Source organism: Populus alba, chromosome 13 (genome assembly GCF_005239225.2).
Source record: "Populus alba chromosome 13, ASM523922v2, whole genome shotgun sequence".
NCBI lineage: Eukaryota > Viridiplantae > Streptophyta > Magnoliopsida > Malpighiales > Salicaceae > Populus > Populus alba.
This window is the reverse complement of record NC_133296.1, coordinates 793,687-812,082: the sequence shown is the minus strand read 5'-3', so window position 1 is coordinate 812,082 and position 18,396 is coordinate 793,687. Positions and strand designations below refer to the sequence as shown.

The 18,396-nt window shown below is 31.3% G+C and overlaps 2 protein-coding genes and 1 non-coding gene across 3 annotated transcripts; all 3 read right to left on the bottom strand.

The window, feature by feature from the left end:
- Positions 1-455: 455 nt before the first annotated feature.
- LOC118061001 (small nucleolar RNA snoR69Y) lies at positions 456-554 on the bottom strand. The gene has a single exon (XR_004689519.1). It is a non-coding gene; the product is annotated as a small nucleolar RNA snoR69Y (small nucleolar RNA).
- Positions 555-2,936: 2,382 nt separating this feature from the next.
- LOC140954451 (uncharacterized) lies at positions 2,937-3,455 on the bottom strand. Its single transcript, XM_073404039.1, has one exon. The coding sequence runs from the start codon at positions 3,453-3,455 to the stop codon at positions 2,937-2,939; it is 519 nt and encodes a 172-aa protein (XP_073260140.1).
- A 7,294-nt stretch (positions 3,456-10,749) lies between these two features.
- On the bottom strand, positions 10,750-12,333 carry LOC118060970 (F-box protein PP2-B15). Its single transcript, XM_035074305.2, has 3 exons — positions 11,756-12,333; positions 11,544-11,662; positions 10,750-11,439 (listed from the first exon to the last, which is right to left on the bottom strand). The coding sequence occupies exons 1-3, from the start codon at positions 12,029-12,031 to the stop codon at positions 10,971-10,973; spliced, it is 864 nt and encodes a 287-aa protein (XP_034930196.1). The 5' UTR covers positions 12,032-12,333; the 3' UTR covers positions 10,750-10,970.
- Positions 12,334-18,396: the final 6,063 nt, after the last annotated feature.

The following is an 18,396-nucleotide window of genomic DNA, read 5'->3' as shown; positions in this document are numbered from 1 at the left end:
CTGAAGAGAACACTTAGCCAATTGGGCGTTTCCATGGCCACATCCCCATAAAAGATTTTAGATTTGTGCACCCTAAGTGTTCAGATTTTGCAATGGCACTTCCGGAAGCACGTTTTTCCTCCAACAAACCAGCAGGAAGCTTGAATGCTACATATTTTCAACTGCTCATTGTTTATACACAATTCACCATATGAATTAAAGAAATGGATTGTAATAAGAAAAATTGATGAAATTGTTTGTTCCCTCAGAAAAATTGAGAGAGTTCCAGTCATCCAAAGATCAGCGTTGGATGCTAAAATCAAACAGATAAGATGAGAAAGAAAACTCATGCCCTGTTACGATACGATCAGGAGCACAGCAACATCAAGCATAAAAGGAGACATTAATTCCCCAGAAAATAAGAAAAAACGCATGTAGAAACATAAACCCAGATGAGAATTTATGTAAAAAACAATGAAAGAGCTCAGATAAATGTGAGAAAGAGTAAATTCCCAGACCTTACAAAAAGGTCTCATAATGAGCTGGGATTATAAGCATTTATCATCATAGCTTAGACAAACAATTTTAATTACACATCAAAGGAAGAAAAAGGCAAGAACCGAAAATACAGCCAGAGGGGAGAAGCAGGGAAATCTGAAGCAGACGAGTTTTGACGACAAAGGCTTATAAAAGAGAAAGCAGGGGAGGAGGCCAGGCTTAGGGTTTAATCAATATTTTGTTTCCAAGTATGTCCCGGAATTTCTTGTTAATTACAAAAGTACGCTACGCCAGGCCCAGCTGACCCAAAGTACAGAAGATGCTAGCCCAATTTATTTCCGGGTCAGGCTTTAGCTTGATTGGGCTTGAAGAGAAACACCGGGAAAGGCTGCCAGTAATTTTTAGCAGGCTGTGATCAGGTGAGAGTTATCCGATGAAACCCGATCTAGGGCTGCCTTCAGGGCAGGGTTTGCGTCTTCACTATTGAGAGAGGCAGTGAAGAAATTGCTTGTTTGAGTTGATTCTCTTCCTGCCATATCCAAGGCATTCTCTGCAATGTCCTTGACAATGGTTACCAGCAATGATTTTGGATGGACCATCAGAATTTTCTCGCAGATAGCGCTCATGGTTGCAGGGCTTGCTCTTGAATAACTCTGTTGGATTTATCGCCGAGACTGAGAAGGAAAATGCAGGGAGAGAAACAAGGCAATGGTAGCGAAAAACGAAACACTGCTATTCCCGGAACTCATTGTTCAAAAAAGAAATTAAAGGATTCTTGTTGTGATGCTGTATAATTGCATTTGCTTCTCGTCGTCAGCATTCATAGAGTATAAACATATCTAACTTGGAATGTAACTAGATGGGTTATTTTTGGCTGAATATTTTTTTTATATAAAAAAGTGATAGGTCAAAAAAATATACATGTCTCAAATCATTGGTTAAAGTGTTAATTTAAATAATAATAATAATAAAAATAATAAATAAACTGATAAAAAAAAAAAGTGATAGGGAACAAAATCTAGTTGAGACTTGATTGAATAGATTTTTAAAATTATCTTAAAATGATATATGTGATATTATTAAAGGGAAAATTGATGTTTTATCATTTATAAGGTTTCTAGGTTTTGTTATAAATAGAATGTTACACCTCTTATTTTATATATAGAAAATAGTAAAATATAAAATACCTAAAAAACACAAAAGAAAAGTGTCGGTACTAAAAAGGCATAACAATCAATCTTTTCTACAAGTATTTAAGAGATTTATCATTGGTGATTTGTATAGATTACTATTTAAGGTCAAACACTTGAAATACTTGTGATTTGTGACAACAAAAACCATGAAACAATCGTCCAAAACAAAAATATAAAAAATAAAAAATTCTTCAAGTAATAAGCCCTAAACATCTCTAAATTTATTTAACAAGATCTTTGGGACTCCTGAAAGTTTTTTTAAATTTATTTTTTTATGGTGTATATGTGTTTCGGGAAATCCAACACTAAAAAGATATATAAGACCACGGTTTTCAAACTTGGTTTGGGAATTGACTCGAAAAAAAATTAGGGTCATTACATCAATTAAAAGATCACCGAGTTAACATGGATCATTTTTTATTTATTAAAATAACATTATTTTTTTTTTTTTTTTTTAATTTCATAATGTTAACTTAACCTGGTTTTGTCGGATCAATTGACTTACTAAAAAACCTAGCCATGTCAATCAAGTATAGCCAATTATATCATTTTTAGTAAAAATTAAAATCAAATCCTATTTGGGTTTCAAGTTTATAGATTTTTTGAGTCAATTCAAATATCTGGTTGGGTTTAATAGCTATCCATAAAAGTTGCATCACAAACTTATCAAAAGAAAAAAAAATGAAAACAAAGTAAAGTAGGACAGTTTCTAGTATATTTTTTCTATTTTATTCTGCTATGGATGCGCAGAATCACAGAAAGCTACCTGTTCTTGTGGTACGCGGAATCCTATACAGCACACACAAAAGAATCATGACAGATATGGAGAGAGAACTCAAATCACTAAAACGAAGAGGAAAAAATTGATCTAGCAAAATGGCATTTTGTTGGCTGACAGACTGCAAACAAAATTTAAAAGTATACAGATTAATTAGCAGCTAAACATGGTCATTTTCTATCTTCCTTTTCCTCTTGTTTTTATTTTTAACTTTTGTTCCAAACGCAAACTTATGTCCCCAAGTGAATTAATCCACCAAAGAATGCTTTAGATTCGGTTTGGTGTGATTTTGCAGATGGATTTAAGCTTTTCACCAAATATATCTAGATAGCAAACAAAACGATTCTGTTGAAATAATTCCTGCAGAAATCAATGCTTGTCTGCACTAAGCAAAATCCTTCATTACATGCATTGAAGATGGATAAATATGTGAAGAAATATGAAGAAGATTATTAGAAATGAGACGTTATTAATCTTCGAATCAGGAATCAGTTCTCAAGAGTTGCTACAGCTGCGCCTGCAGCATCATAGACAGTCTTCCATTTCTGGATTATAGAAGTGGCTGAATCAATTTGAACATGGCCTGAAGACAATGCATCTTGACACTGGTTAACTTCATCAAGACCATAATGCACATCTAAGCTTGCCGTGCCACCTTCTAGCCCCAGGAGGTTCAAGAACTGAACTGCCTCTTTAAAATGGGTTGCGCATTGCTCAAGTGCTGTCTTATATGTAGGGTTTGCTTTAGCCAAGCCAGTAAAGAAAACGCTTGTACCTACCGATTCTTTTCTTGCTATTTCCAGGGCTTTCTCTGCAATCGCCTTTTCATTAGGTGCTCCCAAAGTTTGTGGATGGGACGTCAGGGTTTGAACGCAGGATTCATAGTTTTGGCTATATTTGCAAACCTTGCTCGCTAATTCCACTCCTGCCTCGGTTTGTGAAGGAAAATGCAGGAAGAGATACAAGACAATGGCAGCAAAAATCATGATTTGATTCTTGGAATCCATTGTCTGAAAAAAGTTGAGAAAAAAAAGTTCTCGCGCGCAATGTTCTATTGCATCTCGTTGATTGTTAGCATTAATAGAAGAGAAAGTGGCCTAATCTTAGAAATTGTTGCAATTTTAGCAAGTGCAGCAGAATATAGAGGACAGGTCCAAGGAGTTGTTCCTTTTTGACCGGTGTTGAAATACGCGACACCATAGGAACTTGCTGATTCTGTGGAAAGTGGAATCCTTTTTCAGAAAAAAATTCTATCTGAGAAAACAAACATTTATACGTGAAATGCACCCTCCGGAAGATGATGCAAAGCCTGTTTCCATGGAATATCCAGACAGACCTCAACTCTCGACCCGCATGGACCTCGCTTCACCCCTTTTTGGTGACCACTATAGGCAAATCCTTGCTAGTAAAACCAAGGTGTTTAGAGTTTGCAATGGCACTTTTGGAAGCTATTTTTTCCTCCAACAAGCCTATAGGAAGCTTGATATCTTCCATTTGCCAATTGCTTACACAAAATTCACCGAATAAATTATAGAAATAGACTGTAATTAGAAAAGGAGATCACTTGCTTTTTCCCTCTGCAAAATTGACTAGAAGGTTCAAATTTAAGCAGCATCACTAGGAACATCCATCTGTTCATCCCAAAACTCAAATACCAGTGTGTGTGTGTGTGTTATTACAAGCCCAATGACAGCAAAAGGCGAAGGTGGCAATCAAAAGCTGATAAATGCATAAAGTCAGAACAAAAATCTACTCCTAAATTAAATAAAAAAACCACCAAATCACACATCATCTAGACATTAGCTGACTATGATTTATATTCGGTTTGATGTGATTTTGCAAATGGATTTAAGCTTTTCACTAAATGTATTTGGTTGGAAATAAGGTTTGGCCCTCGCTAGATTCTGTAGAAATAATTCCAGCAAGAATCAATGCATGTCTGCACTCAGCAAAATCCTTCATTACATGCATGAAAGTTGGATATATATATAAATAAGTCAAGAAATAGGAAGAACTTTATTAGAAACGAGACATTATTAATCTTCGAATCAGGAATCAGTTTTCAAGAGCTACAACAGCTGCTTCGGCAGCCTCATAGACAGTCTTCCATTTCAGGATTCTAGCAGTAGCTGAATGAATATGAACATGGCCTGAAGACAACGCAGTTTCACAAGATTCAGCATCATCAAGAGCATAATGCACATCCAAGCTTGCCGTCCCACCTGCTAGCCCCTTGAGGTTCAAGAATGTTACTGCCTCCTTAAAATAGGAAGCACATCGCTCAAGTACTGTCTTCGATGCAGGGTTTCTGTGAGCCAAGACAGTAAAGAAATCGCTTGTATCAACCGATTCTTTTCTTGCCAGTGCCAGGTCTTTCTCTGCAATCGCCTTTTTACCAGATGCTGACAGAGTTCGTGGGTGGGACGTCAGGATTTGAACGCAGGACTCGTAGTCTTGGCTTTGTTTGCAGACCTCACTCACTGATTCCGCTCCTGCCTCTGTTTGAGAAGGAAAATGCAGGAAGAGATGCATGACAATGGCAGCAAAAATCATGATGCGATTCTTGGAACCCATTTTCTGAAAACAATTTAAAAAAAAAAAAGCTTCTTGCGGGTAATGTTCTATTGCATCTAATTGATTGTTAGTATTAATAGAACAGAGACTGGCCTAGTCTTGGAAAATTTTGGTAACTGCTGCAGGATATACATGACAGGTTCAGGGAATCCTTTTAAAGAAAAATCTTAATATGTAAGAATACAAACACATTTATTGGCCATGTACAAGCAATGCATGTAAGATTTTTTTTTTTTTTTTTGAAATAGATATATATTTTTAATTTATTTTTATTTTTCTATTCTATATTATTATGCTTTTTTATATGGTGTTTGGCTACTGTTTTATTAAAAAAAAAAAAAGATAGAGATAATAAAAAAAGATATAATAGGAGATAATAAAGACAAATTAAATAAAACAGAAAATAAAGATAAAATTATGTCTATAAGATAAAATTGGTTATAAAATAGCTATCTAACCTACCTTAAGAACTTGATGATTGTATGGAAAGTGGAATCATTTTGATAAAAACTTCTTTCTATGTAAGAATACAAGCACTTTTATTGGCCTACGAGGAATATTAATGCATGAACTATTTAAAGAAAATAAAATATTTTTTTTTAGTTAATTTCTTTTTAAGAAATTTGTTGGTTTTATAGGAATTAAATCCTTTCAAAGAAAAAGATAAGATATAATAGGAGATAATAAAGATAAAACAAAACAGAAAATGAAGATAAAATTATATTTGGTAATAATAAATAAAGATAAAATTGGTTATAAAATAGCTATCAAACCTACCTTAAGAACTTGATGATTTTATGGAAAGTGGAATCATTTTGATAAAAACTTCTTTCTATGTAAGAATACAAGCATTTTTATTGGCCCTACGAGGAATGTTAATGCATGAACTATTTTAAGAAAATAAAATATTTTTTTAGTTAATTTTCTTTTTAAGAAATTTTTTGGTTTTATAGGAATTAAGTCCTTTTAAAGAAAATATTTATGTCCAAAAATACAAACATTTTTATGGGAATTCTACTAACAATAATGATCATCTATTTTAAATTTCATAAATTGTTTATAAATTTTTTTGAAGTTTGGCCTATAATAAAAGCCCTTCAAAAGATTGACATTCCAAAACCCTTAAAAAATATCCTCTCTTTTATGATTTTTTTTTTAATCAATTTTTATTTTTTCTATTTTTTTTAGGAATTTGTTGCTTTTACGGGAATGGGAACTCTTTTAAAAAAAAATCTTTTTATCTAAGAATACAAACACTTTTATTAGCATTATAATGTTGATACATGAGGGTTTTTTTCTAAAAAACAAATTTTCATTTAATTAATTTAATTTTATATTTATATTCTGTATTATTATATTTTTTAAGTTTTTTATTTTAAAAAATATTATTTCTAATTTATATTCACTATTATTATGGTTTTTTATATATATAAATAATTATAATACTTTTTTGGCAGTAGCACGATGAATAAAATTATGTACGCTACTAACGCAGCCCATCATCAACAACACATAAAGCCCATCAAACTATTGTGGAAAGGCCCATTCACCTCTTGAAGCTTGCTTCGGGCTTCGTCTCCTTCCCTGCATCAAACCTGGCAAGTTCTTCGGGGAGCCATTTTCGTTGTTAAATTGAAGTAAATTTGACAAGAGGCATAGATAGAACTTCCACTCCCACGTTTAAGAATTTGAAGAAGCCCGAGCTTCCTTGGGCTCTAGAATTCAGAAGACAAAATACAAAAAGTCCAAACAGACTGATCACTGAAGAACATGAAGGAAAAGGTCACAAAAACATGCCCGCAGAATCCTTAGGTTCTCAAATAAGAATGTTTTGGAGCAATTTCAACACTGTGGTCGAGAACACACTCAACAGTGCTGTGCTTCATCTTCACCCCCATCATTGTAAAAACTCCCCAGTTCAATCTCAACACATTCATCTTCACGTTCTTGAAGGTAATTACTTTCTTCTACTTCATGAATTTTTTATCTTAAAGTTCTGGTCCTACTCGAGAGACAAGCTTGTTTATTTTTGTCTTGGCGCCGGCGTAAATAAACCTTGCCTGGTGATTTGAAGTTGCCACCTTCTTCTGATATTTGTGGTGGTAGAGTGTCTAATCCATAAGCTCGACCAGCAAATTTAACCATGAGATAGACCCCATGAATTGTTGTTGGAGATAGCATCTCGGTATTGATTTTGCCATGGATCTGTAACCAACAAATTGCTCTAAGTTCAACAACTTCTGAAAATCTGAAAAAAAAAAAAAAAATAAAATCAAACCATGCTTGGTTTAAAATATTAACTATGGTGGTGATTTTTTTTTCTGAAAATTATGGTGAAGCGTAAACTTGACTGGCCGTGGGGTTTCCAGGAGCAGTAGAGAGAATTTTTAGCCCACGTAATTGAAAGCTCCCTTTCACTCAAAATGTAGCATTTCTTGCCTGTTGAATTTTCCGATGAGATTTTCTGTTCATCATAAAAGGAAAATAATCACTGCCATTTTATATCAATTATGCAAAATTACATTTTGCATGATATTCAAGCTATTGAATTTGCTGGAGTATCCTTGTTTTTCAAATAAAAAGGCTAGAGTTGAATGGGAGAAAAAAGAAGCTTAAGCTGGCAATGGTCAAACTCAGGAAAACATTTAAATTTAGGATAAGCTTTGGAATCATCAACCATCTTGATTCCACTCAAGAACAATTGAATTCAAAAACTGATTTTAATTTACACATTAAAACTGATTTATTTTTTTTCCTGATGAGCTTAAAGGCCTAAAGAGCCATTCGAATTCAAGCAAAACTTACAACCTCCCCGACGATTTACTGTGCAAAAACATTTTAATGAAGCCCACAAATGCATCCACAGGCAATGGAACAAATATGAATTCTGGAGGTTAGAATTCATATTTGCTCCACTGCCTGTGCATCCAAATTCGGCTTGCCGGTGCTGTCAACGGTGGTGTTTTTCTTTCTCCAAGCTAAAGATGGATCCATACATCCTGTGCATGGATCACCAAGCTTGAGAAAAAACTGTCCTAAAATCTTTGATAATATTATTGGAAATTGATATATTCTTAAACTAATTAAAAGTAATTATTGATTTGGTTGGTAGAATGTAATAAAATGCGATTTGATAGAAAAATCAAAGTTAATTATTTTGTTTTTCTATTATATTGGATTTTAATACATTCTACCAAACATTATCATTGTTAATTTTTTATAAAGTAGTTAAAGCGTTGAAAAAAGTATTGCATGATTTGATTCGTCTGTGTATGTCTTTTGATTATGTCGGTAAGAAAATTATATATATGGTGTTTAATTAGAAAGTAGTTAGTAACATTTTTATTAATTATTTTTTTAATATACTTATAAAAAAAGATAAACACAAGGGAAAAAAAGAAGAAGATAAAACTTGTGACTTACTAAATATGATAAAAATATTTCCATATAATATTTTTTTTTAATTATATTAATTTTTTAAAAAAATTAATAAGATATCACTAATTATTCATTAAGTACTATAAATTTCTTAGTTCATATATATTCTTGTAAGACAAATATTTTTTATATTTTATAAGTTTTCAACGTTCTTAAAGTTTTATTCAATTTTTATTTTTAAGTACACTACAATTTTTTAGATGAATTCAAAACCTCCCTAGATTTTCTCTTTTATCATTTTCAATTTAAGATTTTTTTATATATCAATTATGCTCATTAACTTTTTAACTAAACTTTAAATGCCATCACATAAATTTAATCTAATCCCCATTTTAAAATCGATTGTATCAGCCCTTTCATTCCCCCCCCCCTAAAATTTGCTACCCTTTTCACTTTCTTCATCATAATCAATTAATCATAATCAAGAACCTTAAATTTTCTAGAAAAAAAAAATGCAATTTTTTTTTAAAATAAAATAGGATCAATCCTCTGAAATCACGATCTAGATCTTATCTTAGATCCATTCCAAATCAAATTTTAAAACTATAACCAATATTTTTGAATTTCCTGGAAAAAATAAATTAATCAGCAACATTTTCAATTTTTGCAAGTCTAATTTTTAACCCTTTTGGTCACTTTTTTTAATCAACTTTCGGATTTTTAAAACTATAGCCTTTCAGTACAACAAATGGTAGTATATATTCTGATTATGCACATTAATATTGTTAATAATTTATAATTATCTTAATTTGACAATGTAATGTAAAACCCTCACTACCATGCTTCCAAATCAAGCTATGAATATCAACCACCCTACGCTGAGATTTGAAAAATTTTATGTGTTAAATTCTAACTTAAACTTTGTTTGTCAACGCGATCAACCACGTTGATATATTTTTTCATTCATTGTCAAATAAAAAAAATATATATATATATATATATATAAAGCTATGCTCAAACTAACTTTACCTTTCTACCCCCATCAATTAAATATGGGCTACAGATATAACCTAAAAAAACCTCCTTTTCTGAACAGTAATTAGGCAATGGGAATGCTCATCTGGAAAGAATATCTTCATAATCTCTGCCACGCTGTGTCTGACTCGGATGAGGACCTAACCAATATCATGGAAAGAGGGGAAGCACAACGAGCAACACGAGCAGAAGCAGATGATATCATGTGTGAAAACAAAATCTTCAGGCAACAGATCCGAGTTCATAGGTTTTTTTTTCAAACAAAAAATCTAGACAAATGCTGGACAGTATACGAAGAGACAAGAAACGGGTCTTGAAAAGAAAAGAATATACAGAATATTGCTGGGTTTTATTTTTTATTGTTTCATGCATTGAAGAACATGGCTGTATTTATAGTACACACAAGTCAGTTTATATCGTTATTGTGACGACATTTTTCTTGTTTTTTCTTGTCATGACGACATGAATGGAACACATGAGGACATCTCTGGGCATCTAAGATTCACGTGTTCATGGATAGAATTCTCTTTATAGACGCCATGAGCAATTTTAATAACGGATAATCACAACAACCCTCTTATAATTTTATGTCAATTTTATTTTTTTTCTCTATCTAAGAGTCAATTCGTTGAGGGAGACCTCTATAATGATTTTAAATTAACCATCAGATATATTTTTTTTTAAATAAAAAGTTATTTAGAATTAAAACTTACATAAATCCATATATAATTATTTTATTTGAGTTTTTAATTTAATTAAATAAATTAGATGACAAAATTCTATCCATCATTAATTACTGCTCGATTAAAAAAAAACAACACTAATTAAAGAATCACCTCAAAGTCAAAAAAAACTTAAAATTTTAAATTAGTTATATATATTCAATGATTTTATATTAACTCAATGATTTGTTTCAATATTTGAAGAAAATTATAAGTCATAAATATTACAAGTTAGGAAATTAATGTATATTTGATATTATGATAGTTTTTATTGTTGTGATTTGAAAAAAAAAAATAGATTTAAGAAAATAAACAAATTATAGCTATTTTATAATCAAGATTTTAATAGATAATTTTTTGTGGGATTCATACAAAAATACTATAATATACATTAATTAATTAAATACAGATTCAACAACGTACACCGCACCATGTTACCAAATGTAACTTAGTTAAGTGGGATAGCTTCATAAACAAGAAGAGATCCAAGTGGGCATGTAATTCCTTGTGATGTCAAGCAAATGACTGGTTGCATTGTATTCGGGACATGAAAAGGAAAGAATCAATAGTCTAGATACATCCATGGAACATAAAGTAACAAAGATGCACATAATTTTATTTTTTTCTCTCTTGGTATACAAGAATGAAATGAAAGAATCAAATGTTGATAAAAAAAAAAAAAAGATAGCACAAAACTTTAGCATTTTGTTGTCTTCTTGATCTTTAAACTTTATCCCTTTCGAAGGAAAAGTAGCTGATTTGAAAAGGAATTTAATGGAACAGTATCTACTAACAAAAATATTCATATTTTTGTTAGTGTTTAGGCCTTATTTCAATCCCTTCAATGATAAGTCCACCTTTCAAATGATGACCTTTTACTTCCATCAAACTCATCTTCACTTCCTCATCGTTTTCACCGCTGAAGAACTCTCCCAGCTCAATCTCCAACCACCCGTCATCTCTTTCACTTGGGACTCTTCCTTCCCCTTCCGCCACCCTTGATTTTAACACCTGCATGCGATTCCCGTAAAACAGGCTCTCCATCTGTTTTTTCCTGGCGTGTTCTTTGGCAAGACGTAAATAGGCTGTGTTTCTTGAAACTTGATTATTACCTACCTCAACTGATATCTCTGATGGCATTAAATCAAGCCCATATGAACGATCAGTGATTTTTAGAACAAGATATGCTCCATATTTTGTGTTTGGGGTTAACATTTGAGTCTTAATCATGCCTACAATCTCTAGCCAACACATTGTTCTAAGCACAGCCACTTCAGAGAACCTGGAACAAGGAAGAAAGCGAACTGTAAATATATATATCAATGAACACACTTGCCTTTGTTTTAAGCTGGCTCTCGAGATAATTAATTAAGAAAGAAAATCGACCTTGATTCAGGCAGAGAAGCCCAGTGCCAATACGGGGATTCATCGCTCCATGTTATGTGAAGATCTCTTGCAGATAGCATAAAGGATTTCTTGCCTGATGATCTCTCTAACTTGAAGCTCTGCGTCATAAAATATATGAGATATTAAGATTAAATAAATCCTATCTCTTAAAGTTATGCTTTACCCATTTTAATAGGATAGGGAGTCTATACCTTTCTGCCACCATCTATGAGAAGAGAGCTGCAAAGAAGAAGAAAAAGCTCTTTCTTTGAAGAAAACTTGAAAGGGACCATTGACCTTGAGACTATATCTTGATAATCAGTAGGTAAAAATCTTTCCCAAACTACGTCAGAATCTGCAGCTGCTTGAAATATAGCTGAAACCAACGAAGACTTGCATGCATCTTGTGGAGATGTAAAGGAGAGAATTGTAGAAACACAGCCTTCTGGCAATATGTTAAACTCATGACGATCCATCAAGCCCTCCATGATTTGCTAATTAAGTTAATTTCTTGAGAGGAAAGAATGAATGACGATGACGAAATCTCAGACTTTAGGCACTAATGTCTTTGTCTTGGTCTATAAGATGTGATTGTGGTTTAGGTGCAGCTCTCCTTGAGTTTATATACACAAGTGCAAGTGGTACGGTCTTGGCTTAATTAATTAAAAACAAAAAAAACAATTGTGAAGTCCATGCTTTTGAATTTTCCAACCCCAATTTTGAGAAACATGTAAAAACAATATGTAATGGGGTACATGAGGTATTGCTAAGAGGATTCAAGTATAGTACTTGATTGCACAAAGAGACAAGATAAAGGAATTATTAATGTCAACTAATATTATTATAAAAAAAAATTGAAAAAAAAAGAAGTTATGTTGTTCGTAGAAAATTATGCTATCAGAACCTTGAATATAACTACAAAACATCTCTCTTTTATTTTTGATTTTCTTCAACGCACACGTTGTTTAAGAATCAGTGACCAAGTCTGTGTTTCTCCATTCATCACCAACATAATATTGGTCATAGGTTTTACTACACATGAACGCGTTATCGAAGAAGCTAAGAACAGCAGCTCCCATGTGCTCTAAAATGGAACCATATGCCTCTTGTTCAATCCTAGCAGCTAGTACCACGTTTTATGATTCAGAATTTTCAAAACTGAGGTTGACGTTGAAAAGGTTGACCTGGAAATTTAAGTCTGCTATTGGATGGCACGCCATAATAGATCTTAGCCAGTCTAATTAAGGCCATCCACCAAACCCACTTGTTAGTCACTTGTTCTTACCCTTTTCTGCCTGGATTCTTGCCTCACCTGTCATTCTCCACAGCACCCCCCACTGATTTTCAAAAATTGAGTTTTTCTTTTATGGATATGTCTGCCTTGACTAGAATCGTAACAAGCTTTTTGTTTAATCTAAGATAGTTATAAGATAAAAACATTCAGATATAAATTATAATTTATAATTATAAAACAAAATTATTAATTTTTCATTTAACTAATCCGGTCCGACATGCTAATTTAAAACATGATGCGAAAAAACCCAAGATTTCCTTTAAAAAAAAGAAGTTTAAATTTATCTATAGACACTAATTCAATGCATCTATGGGGGATTTCTTCCTCTAAGAATACATTAATTGCTTATTCGTATAATTTATCATGAATTACGGGAAATTCTTTTAGCATGAACCGCTGGTTTTTATTGAAACGTTGATTGATGTAGTAAATTTTCGGGTAATGTTTATTTAATTTTACATTAGTTTCCTACCTGGTTAATGTAATGGAGCTGCTTAATTTTTATCCAGCCTTAGTTAACAAGGGCTCCATATGAACGATAAAGATTATAAAATGGTGATCATAAGAGTAGCTTTTGGCCTGTTACTTGTTAATTAAGCATCTAATTACTTGATTAGTAGTAAAGTATTGGAGAAGTGTTGATTTTATGCTTACCCTTTCTTTGTCACACGTACGGCCTCCAGAGCTTCGGTTGGTGTTCAAAAATGGCTGCTTGGTGAGCTCTAGCCAGTCACCAAATTTTGACAGACTGTAGATGCATGAATGATCAACTTCATAAGAACAACCGTGTCTGCCTTGAATTTAAGTATTTATCACAACTTTGAAAGATGCAAGAGGAACAAGTAGGTAATTATCCTATGGTCAATTTCCATTTAATACGATAATTGATCAAGGAGAGGTGGGTCTGTTTTTAGCAAAAAATAATAATAATAATAAACTTTATTTTATCAATGTACTCGTTGAAATTCATTCAATATAATAATCTTTATCCTCAAGAAAACTAGAATTAATTAGTAGGGTAATTATTTTTCGTTCGATTTGGTTTTTTAAAAAAAAATAACCAAACCAAATTTAAAAAAAAATAAATCAAAACCAGTTCAAATCGACTGATTTCAGTTAGGTTCGGTTCGGCAAAAATCAGTTAAAATCAGTTTGACTTGATTTTTTCACGTTTAACTCGGTTTTTTCCAGGTTTTTTTGGTTTAGATTCGATTTGATTTTTCCAGTTTTAGACTTAAAAAACTGAAACAAAACTAATCAGTTTTTAAAAAATTTTAATAAATTTAATCAATTTTTTTATAATTTAATTTTTAAAATTTTCTCAAGTTAATTAATTTATCCATTTTTTTACTCAGAGCTATTAATTAGTTACCTTGACTGCTAATTAGACAAAAAATAACTTCTCCAGATTAATGATTACTTCGAGACGACCTCCTTTCCAACTCCTTTGTTCTTTGCGGCTAGGTAGCTTTAACATAGTGATTTAAGTTTGTTTAGCATTTTTTCAATTTATATTTGGAATATTTTTTTATTTTTATAGTTTTAAATTAAAAAAAGAAAATTTAAAAATACAGTGTGAAACGCTCTCTTGATCAGAGTGGGGTTCAAAATTAGCAGGCCACCGAATTTTGGCAACACTTTAAGAAAAAAAAAAGTAAACTTTATAAGAAGGAAAACACCGTTGTTTTTTTTCATAAAAACAACGGTAAAAACAACGGTGTTATCCTTCTTATAAAGTTTACTAATTTAATTAGAGCACATAGAAAATATTATGTTTGTGGATTGTGACGAGACCTGCCATGGATCCCCCGTTATGATAGATTTAACTGTGGAAAGCCTCCGATTTCGGTAGTTTAATGGCACCCTCCACTTTAATATCCCTTCACTGTATTATATAATACCTTTGACTTGATTTAAGTCGGTTAAAAGTAAACTGGTTTGAAAATATATTTTATTTATATTTATAATATAAAGTATTTTTAGATGAGCTATGACAAAGTTTTTTCTTTCGGGTTATCTGTTATTAAACATATATATCTTTTTAGTATATTTTTAAGAAAATTAAATTATTTTAAATATTAGTCCAAGGATTTAAATAAAAAATAGATCACCGCATTATACTATACTTTAAAAGTCGTGGAAAAAATATTATATAGATACTGTGGAAATATACCCATTACATTATAAACATAGAGTGTTTATATTATAGACGATACTGTAACATCAGGGGGGCGTTGTTTTTTTTTTTTAGTCAAAAAATATTGTTACCGTCAAACCCAATGTTATTGGGTTTGGCTCTGCAGCCAAATCCAAGGAAAAAATTGTGCAAGCACTATATGCATAGAGTATTTACACTATGAACCATTGTAAGCATATAGTGTTTGCATTGTAGATAATAATGTAGCACTAGGGGTTGTTGTCTTTATTGTTTTTAGTAAAAAAGTATTGTTACTATCAAACCCAATGTTGTTGGGTCTGGCTCGCAGCTAGATACAAAAAAATAAATTATGCAAGTACTATCTACATAGGAGTATTTACATTGTGAACCATTGTAGACATACAACGTTTGCATTGTAAATAACACTGTAGCACTGGGGTTGTTGTTGTTTTTAGTAAAAAAATTGTTGTCGTATCTGGTTTAGCCGCCACCCAATACTCTTGAGTCTGACTAGCAGCTCTACCTAATTTACTGAGTCTAGTTGGGTCATCAAGCTCAATTGTCTTGTTAGCCAGACAAAGGCTCCTTGAATTTTGGTCTGGCTCGACAGCTAGATTCAAAGTAAACCACATTATAGACATATAGTGTTTGGCATTGTAGATGACACAATAGTACTAGGGGTGAAACGTCATTTTTGTTGTTTTTAGTCAAAAAAAAAATGTTGTTGGATCTGACTTAGCCGCTACCTAATGCTCTTAAATCACATCTTTATCCAATGCTATTGGATGTAGTTGGGCCATCAAACTCAATTGCCTTATTAACCGGATCATATATTATTGGATTTGACATTCCTACCAGATCCAACTTTTTAAATCTCGTTTTAGTCAAACATTTTAGCATTTGGGTAGAGCATTTTATATTTTTTATATTATTTTTTTTTTCTTAATTCGCTGCAAAGCATGGGTGAATATCCTAGTTAGAATTAAAAACAATCAAATTATTAAATCCAAATAAGTTAATCTAATCTAAATTATTAATAGGTATCTATTCCTAAAAAAAAAAATCTGCTTTCGATAAATGCAGGAAATTATATGGTGGCAAATGCTATAAATGTCATTGTAAATTGCCCACTAGAATACATTATCACACGTCTATGTCGATTGAAATGACACATTGTGTATTTGTTTTTTTTTTTAAAAAAAAACAAACAAAAAATATCTTTGCATTAACGTGGGCCTGCGACCCTTGTTTTTTAATTTATTTTTTAATTATATATATATATAGGTCAACCTAAAACAGAGAACTCTCGAGATCATGTTTTGTGGGCTGTTTACAAGTATTTAGAAACCAGGTTCATTTTGTAGATGTTTGTTTTTTTTAAAAAAAAAATATTAAAAAAATATTTTTAATTTTTAAAATTTATTTTTAATATTAGTATATTAAAATGACTTAAATATATATATATATATATATAAAAATAAAACTATTTTTTTAAAAAAAATTACAAATTTTCATTTGAACCGCACTCCTCAAACATTATCTTAATCAAATTAATTTTGCTTCGTCAGCCTGGATAATATTTTGAGACTTTTTTTTCTATCCTGTCAACTTTCAATTTCAAAATCGGGGAACAGGAAGATAAACTTAAAAAAGGATTATATCCTTTAATTTTGACATGAATGATTTGATTTTTATTGTTGGAAAAACATGAACGAGACTTGGTCTCCATTGCAAGCAAGTTGTTTCTGTCGTATAATGTTTAATAACCTATCGATCTTTTCACTTTTTATAATAAAAAAACAAATATCGACATATCAGCGGCGGGCGGGGCCATAAAATATTTGTAGGGTAGCTAAGACTAAAAAGGAATTTTTAGGGGCACAAAACATAAATTTTATTAAATTTAGCTCTAAAATCTTAAATTGTTCAGGGGGGTTAGGATTTTTTTTTTTTTTTTATAGCCCAACCTCCTCCGCCCCGCCCCTGGACATATCACATTATTATATATTTTTTTTCTCAATTATAAGATTAATTGAATCATGCTAATAAGGAAAAAACAATTTATTTCTTAGGAATCCATTTGTTTTATTACATATAAAATATTTTTTAATAATAGTAATTAAAAAAAAATGATTGTAAAATGACGGTAAAAATTAAAAAGGTGATCATGGTAATAATAAAAAGGGATGTAACAATGAAAAAGATTATGATTAAAAACAAGATATTGTAGAAAGAGAGATGATGAGCTTATTGTTGTGGTAGCAGTGGAAAAAAAAAAGTGCCGGTGATAATAATGATGAGAGGGATATGATCATCAAAATAATTGGATGATATTGTAAGTAAATTTATTTATAAAATATTTTATGAAAAAAAAGCATCAAAAAATATTTTTAAAAAATAAACATAATAAAAATCTGTAAAATATTCTCCAATAAAATATTCTACTCAAATAAACTCGTAGTCTATTTACTCTTTCTCAATTGAGTTTCGTGTCACAAAGATCTCTCAATTGATTCTTATATGTTCCCATGTGCATATTCTATGTGGTGAAAAAAATGTCATGCTGAAGAAATTTTGACGAAAAATGTTAATGATTTAGGAAAAAGGACCCAATTGAGAACATTAAAAAACATTTGGTAGTTGATCGATTTTTATGGGGGGCTCGATTAGGAAGTGGATGATCAAGAGGTGATTTGAGATTCCGGGAACCAAAAAAAAAAAATAAAAATTACGTGCCTAAATAATGCATAATCAATTTAATATTATTATTTTTTAAATAAAAAATATTTTAATAAAATAGTAGTAATACTAAGGGAGCGTTTGGAAAAGCAGGTCAACCCTTGTTTTCAAAAAATTTAATTTTTTTGGTTAAAAATTAATTTTTTTTGTATGTTTTAGATCGTTTTAATGCACTTAACTCAAAAATAATTTTAAAAAAAATAAAAAAAATCATTTTGATGCATTTTGATATAAAAAAAACACTTTAAAAAACAATTATAACCACATTCCTGAAAAGGCCCTAAATGAGCACTATTGTTATCAAGCTTTCCTCTCTAAAAAAAAAAAAAATTCACACACATATTCATGTAAAATGTTGGATAAACATAACATGCAATTCCTTTCTTCTTCATTTCTTCAACAAAAATTTAATGCCAAGAAGACAAAAGACACTAACAAGCTGTCTTTATCTATATAGTTTCCGTTTAGAAAAAGACCTCCACTACTACGAACTTAGTATTTGGTTTTGGTGGATTTTGCAATCCATGTTGTGCCTTGGACCGCGGTTTTCATAGATTGTTCTTGATTACTCACCTAGGAATCAATAATATTATTTTTATTTGATTAATTATTATATACTTAGTCTATCCATAGATAATTGTATCATGATACTACTTTACTCC

What these genes read in the sequence shown, in the direction of transcription:
- LOC118060970 (XM_035074305.2), bottom strand. Translation starts at nt 12,031, where the DNA reads ATGGAGGGCTTGATGGATCGTCATGAGTTTAACATATTGCCAGAAGGC. An exon ending in TCATAGATGGTGGCAGAAAG is followed by an intron (nt 11,663 to 11,755) that starts GTATAGACTCCC and finishes TTTATGACGCAG; the next exon opens with AGCTTCAAGTTAGAGAGATC. An exon ending in GCTTCTCTGCCTGAATCAAG is followed by an intron (nt 11,440 to 11,543) that starts GTCGATTTTCTT and finishes TCCTTGTTCCAG; the next exon opens with GTTCTCTGAAGTGGCTGTGC.
- LOC140954451 (XM_073404039.1), bottom strand. Translation starts at nt 3,455, where the DNA reads ATGGATTCCAAGAATCAAATCATGATTTTTGCTGCCATTGTCTTGTAT.